This window comes from Sclerotinia sclerotiorum, genomic scaffold (assembly GCF_000146945.2).
Source record: "Sclerotinia sclerotiorum 1980 UF-70 scaffold_21 genomic scaffold, whole genome shotgun sequence".
In the NCBI taxonomy this organism is placed as follows: domain Eukaryota; kingdom Fungi; phylum Ascomycota; class Leotiomycetes; order Helotiales; family Sclerotiniaceae; genus Sclerotinia; species Sclerotinia sclerotiorum.
In genome coordinates, this window is record NW_001820815.1 from 759,881 (window position 1) to 767,180 (window position 7,300).

Below are 7,300 nucleotides of genomic sequence, written 5' to 3' on the forward strand. Positions count from 1 at the left end.
CCCAGAACTACCTTAGCCTTTTCTCCCTCCGATTAATCAAGCATCCATCCCACCGCGCCGTCAAATCATCATCTTTTGTCCATAGTATTTCACAACATTATCCTAATACTAGTTCCCGCAAGCTAAACGTTGCTTTAGTCTAGTAGCCATCCATACCACTCCTTTCCCTTTCCTTTCCTTTCAAAAACTATACTCCCCTCCCTCTAATATACACTCTTCCAATTCTGTCTCCCTACAGTTCTACCTTTCCCCAATCCTCCAATCCCATCTTCCATATCCCACTTTCCATATAATCTCACTCTACACCATCCGTCTACTCACTCACACATCCATACAACCAACCCATCATATCATATCATACAATATACACCAGCCCCCTCTCCCCCTCGCCCTTCCCTTCTTCCTTCCCGAGTCTTTAAGCATTATTGATGATTTTCTATCATCTACTTTAATCACCTACTTCCACCCATCCTATTACATTTCTTCCCAAAAACATTTGGTAGAACTCACAAAATGAAGAGTAGTACTGTATAAATCGAGAAAACCCTCATCTTACAATGTGATATTGATATATTGATATATTGATATAAATATAATTATATTTAAAACAGAGGAAGAAAGAGAGATCAGCACTTGATCCATCCATCCATTCATCCATCTCTTCCATAAATATATCATTACCATTCTATTGATCTATCATCTATATATATACCCAGGTATGTATTTACCAAATTTAGTATTCGAGTGTATTTTCCACACCATATATACTATCTATACTATTCCCTATAACGCCAATCTAATAAAGTCTAGTCTAATCAATTCAACTCGACGTAAAAAAGATAAAAAGAGAAAATCATCCACAAACCAATCCATCCTTTGGAACCTCCACTATTTCCTTCTCTATCATACTCCCCTCTTCCTTACCCACAATCTGCATCTCGACCTTCCCTTCCTCCTCAGCACCATTGACTTCCTTCCCCGCATCTCCTTTCCCCTTCCCACCCCTCTCTTTCCTACTCAACGTCAAACTTCCCTTCGCCAATGCTTCCATAGGTAATGGTCTAACATAAGGCTGCACCACCCACCAAGGCCTCTTACACCTCCTAACCATATCGAGAGAGCTCTCCTCGAATTTAATTTTCTCACTACCTTTGCCCTCACCATCTCCATCTTGTCCTCCTCTCCCATTAGCACCCTTCCCACCACCCTTCATTTTCTCCTCCCTTTCTTTTTCCGCTTTCTCGACTTCTTCTCTATAACTTTCGCCATTTGTTCTCTCGTATTCTATTATTCCCTCTTTGACAACCTTTTCCGTCATTTGTAGGACGTTTTCAAAAGCTTGTACATCCCCTGCTCTACACTTTGCTAATGCATCTCTAATATCATGATGTTTTGAAACCAGCGGTCTAAGAAGTTTGAAGCAATGCGGTTGCATAGCGACCAGACTTGGACTCGTGGTCCTCTCCTTCTTTTCTCCCTTTTGTTTCTTTTTTGGTGGTCCCTCTTCCTCTTCCTCTACCTCTTCAAGCTTTTCTTCCGGATCCGAGGATATGAAGAGAGGTTTTCTCTCAGGCGGCGATACCTGCAAAACATATTTATAAATGATATCCATGTATCTCCTCAACACAGCATCCATTCTCCAACCTCCCAATTTCCCATCCAAACTCCTCCAATACTCTCTCCCTTCCTCCCTCAGAGTCGGCGCATCCGAAAAGATCGTCGGATCATATAAATTTCCTTCAGCACTCATTACCCCATCCGCACCTGTCACTTTCAGACACTCATCAATATCCTCCCTTGACAGAATATTTCCATTCGCAAAAAGAACCACTTCTTTCGGTAAACTCTCCCTCAAAAATCTCAATACCGCCCAATCCGCCAAACCCGTTTTATGACCCTTCATCTCCCTCGTCCTTCCATGCACCGTCAAGATGCTTGCTCCAGCACTCACCACCATCTTTGCATATTCCAACGTCTTCTCCCTCGTTTCCAATATCCTAATCTTTGCCGTAACAGGTACATCCAATTCTTTATGTAGCGTATTAATCAACTTATAAATGAGCCCTTGGTCCTCCTGCAAGAAGGCCCCATACTTTCCTCTCCTCGCGATACCCTGAGGACATCCCAAATTCAAATCTACAGCATCGCAAAAAGGCGCCACATATTTAGCTCCCTCGAGTAATTCCTTCTCATCATTCGCGCAAAATTGTACGAAAAGAGGTCGATCGAAAGCTGGATTCCCATCAAGAAATATATCCTCCTTTGGAATAGGACAAGACGAATCTAGCTGAGAAACAAGCGAGCTTTTCATCGGCTGGAAATGTGCATCGCGGAACTTGGGAGTTTCAGAGAACATGCGCGCATGAAGCATGGGTGTGTATGCCAAGAGGGATTTGTTTGATTCTGGGGACATGAAGGAGCGAGACAGCATGCGCCAGGCCTGCGCAAATTCGAATTAGTATGAAAGGCTAGAGAAGAGCAGAAGCATTATCACGGATGGTTCGCCAACTTACGAATTCAGACTGATCTACCATGGGCGCGAGAATGAATTTAGGACTATCAATGCTTTCATAAAAGGCGCGGCCATGCAGTTTCTTGGGTGTATTGCTAGAGCCATTTGCACTCTTTTCATGCACAATCGATTCTGAATTCACTGCTTCAGTAGCTGGCAAATCGTTTGAGACTGCCATGATTCTTCGAATTTGAAGTGGTAGAAACTGGCGGGTGCCAGCCCTCAGCCCTGAATGAATGCGATTTATGATAGTAGCCACTATTTAGATTGTATCGACCAAAGATACAGTGATCAAAGCGTAAATAATGTATAAAAAAGAGGTTGTTTTCATTTCAATTAATTTCTCAAAAGAGTTTTAGCGTGGTGGAGAAGGAGTAGACGAGGCTATTGAGACAAGGCTACGTCCTATTTATTATTTTTATTATATTATCTTTTCTTTATTGATATTTACCCCCTGAAGCTACCATCTAGACAGTATGGGATGGAACCCACATCAAAGCTCGATATTTCATGCAGAAAGTCTTTGACTTTGGACAGGCCAAGTGTCAAATAGATCAATCAACTCGATCCAGATTCTTCTATGATCAGGATTGTATCCAAGCTTTTATGTTTGTTGATTTGTGCACTCAAGATCTAGAATTCCATTCCAGACTCGTTGGGAAATCTAGAACCTCTACTAAGACAATAAAAGGAGACAAATTTGTTTCGAGTTTCCTCGCATTTCATGGATACTCTACACTCCCTACACTCCGGATCCCAGGGTCTAGTTTCCGTACTACATAGTCACCTGCAAATACATTCTAGACTTGTGTGAATTGGCAACCATTGCTTGTATTGTATCATTTGATTACGTAGAATATGCCATCCCCATTTCTCTCCCATATTTCCCTCCTTTCTCAAACATAATAACAGGCGCTGAAGTACGACGATGAGGTGACGACGAATATAAAGTAGACCAGACCGACCAAATGAAGAAAATGAAAATTAGACCATGACATTGACCGAAGTGCAGATCTCAAAAACCCTAGAGATCAAACAAACCCGTAGAAACCAACCGAGATCGAAACTTTTTGAGTACGAGTTTGTACCATCATCCTTGGTAGCTAGGAGAAACAAATTACCAGCATATCAGAACAATTGAAACTCTTCTCTTTTTTTCACAACCTCGGAAAGCTTCACACACATCTCTCCATTCCCAAATTTCTACCGTCGCCCCTAAAAGTAACCCCCCTAATATATCCTCCCTCATCTTCTTCAACATTTATGCTCGAAAAAAGATGGCCGACGCCAGTCTATGAAATAATATTGTTTTCGACCAAATCGCTCAGATGTGAATGAACTCCTGGACACCAATAATGCGAAAGACCGCTAAACGCCTAATAGTCTTGAGTGTGTTTGTGACTACACAGTTGCTTGCAATAGCAGAGGAACTTTGTAAGTCGTAACTTGTTTTAAACAAATAGAATAATCGTGGTTTCATCAGAAGAAGTGTGTGTAGATCTTAGAATTCTCATGAACCTCCATTTCCTAATCCTGGTGAGTATGTAATCAAGGATTTTTGAAAGAATAACATACCATTTTGAAAGTATTAAGCTCCTCCTTAATTTGTTGAGCGAGCATCGGGGTGAGTCGATTGCAGGTTGCAATTTCGCCTCTACGATCGTATTCTTGGCTTGGCCAAGTGTCGTGGAATTGGATCCGTGGACTAAATGTAGCGTTCCTCTTGATAGTACCGGAAGGTGTTCCAGGAACACTTCTTGAATCTCCCTTGAATTTGAGCGCAGACATGAAATAATCCTCCCCTCCTAAATTGACTGCTTGCTTGTGAACTTGGTCATCGTTTGGTGTACTAGGGGTGGAAGAATTTGGTGAGTCATTGTTAACATTTGGAATTTGCGGCAAGTTAAAGTTTGCTGCTTTTCCATCGACAGGAAGGATAACTGGTGATGAGTTTCCAGAGCCTGTACCGGAGCCTAAGATAATTTAATCAGTAAAAGACGACAAGATCAATTATGAGCAACTCACGTTTGAGGATACCCTTCTTGACAGCGGCCAAGACCTCAGCACGCTCCTTCTCACCACCAACAATACTTCTTCTATGCCCAGAACTCTCAGTGTTAGCACTTCCCAGACGATCGGTGGCCACTGAACTGATAGCTGCAGTGTCGAGAGAATTCCTCTCCAATCTAGGGAATCCTGTCCCACCAGAAACAGCATCAGCAGCATTGGCGTTGACATTGACCTTCTCCCGTTCGGCTTCAACATTAACCATCGAGACCTGAGCTCGGCTGGCTTCAGGCACAGCTGCATCAGCTGCGGGCACACCGATAACAGACTTTGGTCTGAAAAGACCAACAAGAGATCTAGTTGATTTCTTCATGCCTTTCCCCATCTTTCGAATCATGACTGAAGCCGATGAGGCTGTTGAGGATATAGACAAATTGTCGGTTGAACCAGTGAAGAAATTGCCCTGGCCAGAGTAGATGTTAGATCCGATGCCTGCAGCTTCTTGTCGCCGAGCAATCTTGTCTTGCTCGGCTTCTTGTTCACTTTGGTATTTTTCTCTTCGTAACTTGGAACGATCCAAAACATCATTGCCACTCCTGCTGACATGGGTCTCTGCAGATGCCTTTCGTAGCTCGGCAGCAGACCCAAAAGAAAATGCCCTCCTTAATCTTGATGTCTTACTCTTCTTTCCTTCCTTTTCGTTTAATGCAGCCAAATGCTGTGCAGCAGGGCTGATAGCGTTCGGGCTTGTTGCAGCCTGTCCAGACGTAGGTTTGGATTGTGTTGGCTGTAATGCCGCATTTACCGCCGAGGCAAACGAGTCCTTAGACTTAGATGCCGAGGATTCGATACCCATCGTCGCCGGCTTCGATAAAGGGGAAGGACTGGAGAGTCGTTTCGCGGCATCGGTTGAGGATGCACGAACTGGAATATTCACAAGTCGTGGCTGATCATTCTTAGAAATCGCTTGGTCTCTACCATTGGAGGTATTTGAGTTTGCGACGGTAGGAGTCGAAGATTGGGCGGGGCTGGTAGATGCCATCGATGCACTTGTTGCTTCTCGCTTGTCCGACTGAAACAGGTTAGTGTGCTCCCAATTTTAGTGCTACACTAATGTGATTGGTGAGGGTTAAATTGCGGTGACGCCGTATGCACGATAAAGTCCCGTGAACCATGAGTGGGGGGGAGCAAGGACTGGGTACAAAAATTAACCTGAAGACTTACCGAGTTTGGGTTTGAATGACCGCTGCGAGTGGATTTCAAGCTGTCGGTACTATCATTACGGCTGTGAGATGCTGCTGGGCGCACCATTACGACTGGTGAACTACGCAAGGGGTGTTGCTCAGGCTGCTGATCAATACGACCACTAGCGTTGTCGGCTTGCTTTGACCCCTGCTGTAAAAATCCAGGACTTGGACTAGTATTGCTATTATCGTGTGCATCGATTGTGTGTATGCTCCGACGTCTATATCTCTTTGCTTGTTCCGAGGTGGTACGCTGATTTAATTGCATATCATCAGCCGTTGCACTTGGTTGATTTGGTGATTGCGGCATCTGTAAGTTGTATGCCTGGGTATTGGTTGCTTGTGTACTAGCGCCATAAAATTGCATGACATTAGGCATGGATGAGACGGAAGAGCTAGGGCCGCTGGCCTGACTACTGTTCGAGGACTCGGCACGACGAACTGCTGGACGGCGATAGCGGTCAGGGGCAGGTTTTGCTGGTGAACCCAGAGGAGCAGGAGCTTGAGTATATGACGTGATGATGGTGGAATTTGGTCGAGAAGCTCGAGTGGCAACTCGAGCAGTGGAGGTGATGGCGGAATCATCCCTTGTTCCTGATCTGTGGGAAAGCTCTGATGATGACGACGAAGATGTGGTTGACACAGACAAGGCAGCAGGGTAGCGTGAGCGACTTGAAGGATTCCCTGAGCCGCCGTGCAATGTGGGAACTATGGGGGCTGATGATGTTCTCTGTTGTTCCGGCCTGGATTGAGACCCGTTTTGTGGTTGTTGACCTCCTATGGATAGACCGGGTGTGCTGGTGAATGCATATGGTGCCATTGGGGCCATGGAACTATGGCCGCGGTAATTTGATGCTGCCATATTGTTGTTCAAGCCATGAAAGTTATTTCGCTGTTGTGGGTTGGCAGGGTACTGGTGATAGGCAGCTTGGTTCTGCGAAGGTTGTAGAGTGCCAGAGGCAGAGGAAGGTCGAGTTTGAAGCATAGTGACCGTGGTTGTCTGTTGTGGTAGTGTTTGAACGAGAGCGGCCATGCTGTGAACTTGGCTAATTTTGAGTTGTTGAAAAGCAAACAGCTAATTTGCCATCTACAAAAAAAAAAGGTTCGAACTCAACGTAGATTCTAATTGAGTAAGTATGGAAAAGACTGTGATGGATAGAAGGTTAGCAGGTTGAAATAAATTTCTACTTCGATGTGTAGGTACGGCTGGCTGTACTTGATAGGCTACAAGCGCGATGTTGGAGTTGACGGACCTTCAAAGAAAGCTAGAAGTTTTTGATGGAGTTGATAGACAAATGAACAATTATTACGAGAGTTGTGGGTTTAAAAGATAAAGGTCAAGACGAGTTAACGGTTAACCTTTTTAAAATTTCGTGAGGTTGTGAAAAGGTTTCGGTTTCTGAATGGAAGAAGGAGGTCGCCCGCGGCCAGAAATTTGGTTGGAGGTCGATCAATCTTCCCTCTCGCGTCCAGGCAAAACACACTGTTACCGTGAGTTCTTGTTGATGCCCTTTCTTTTTTGGTAATTCTATTAAAG

General features: G+C 44.3%; 2 protein-coding genes across 2 annotated transcripts; both read right to left on the reverse strand.

Annotated features, from left to right (window-relative positions):
• Positions 1-853: 853 nt before the first annotated feature.
• Positions 854-2,690, reverse strand: SS1G_12642 (hypothetical protein; the record flags this gene model as incomplete). The annotated part of the gene is made up of 2 exons (XM_001586605.1): positions 854-2,440; positions 2,514-2,690. The coding sequence occupies 2 exons, from the start codon at positions 2,688-2,690 to the stop codon at positions 854-856; spliced, it is 1,764 nt and encodes a 587-aa protein (XP_001586655.1).
• Positions 2,691-3,991: 1,301 nt separating this feature from the next.
• SS1G_12643 (hypothetical protein) lies at positions 3,992-6,796 on the reverse strand (the record flags this gene model as incomplete). The annotated part of the gene is made up of 4 exons (XM_001586606.1): positions 3,992-4,039; positions 4,088-4,485; positions 4,538-5,591; positions 5,744-6,796. 4 exons carry the CDS (start codon positions 6,794-6,796, stop codon positions 3,992-3,994), a joined length of 2,553 nt encoding a protein of 850 aa, XP_001586656.1.
• Between the last annotated feature and the right edge of the window lie 504 nt (positions 6,797-7,300).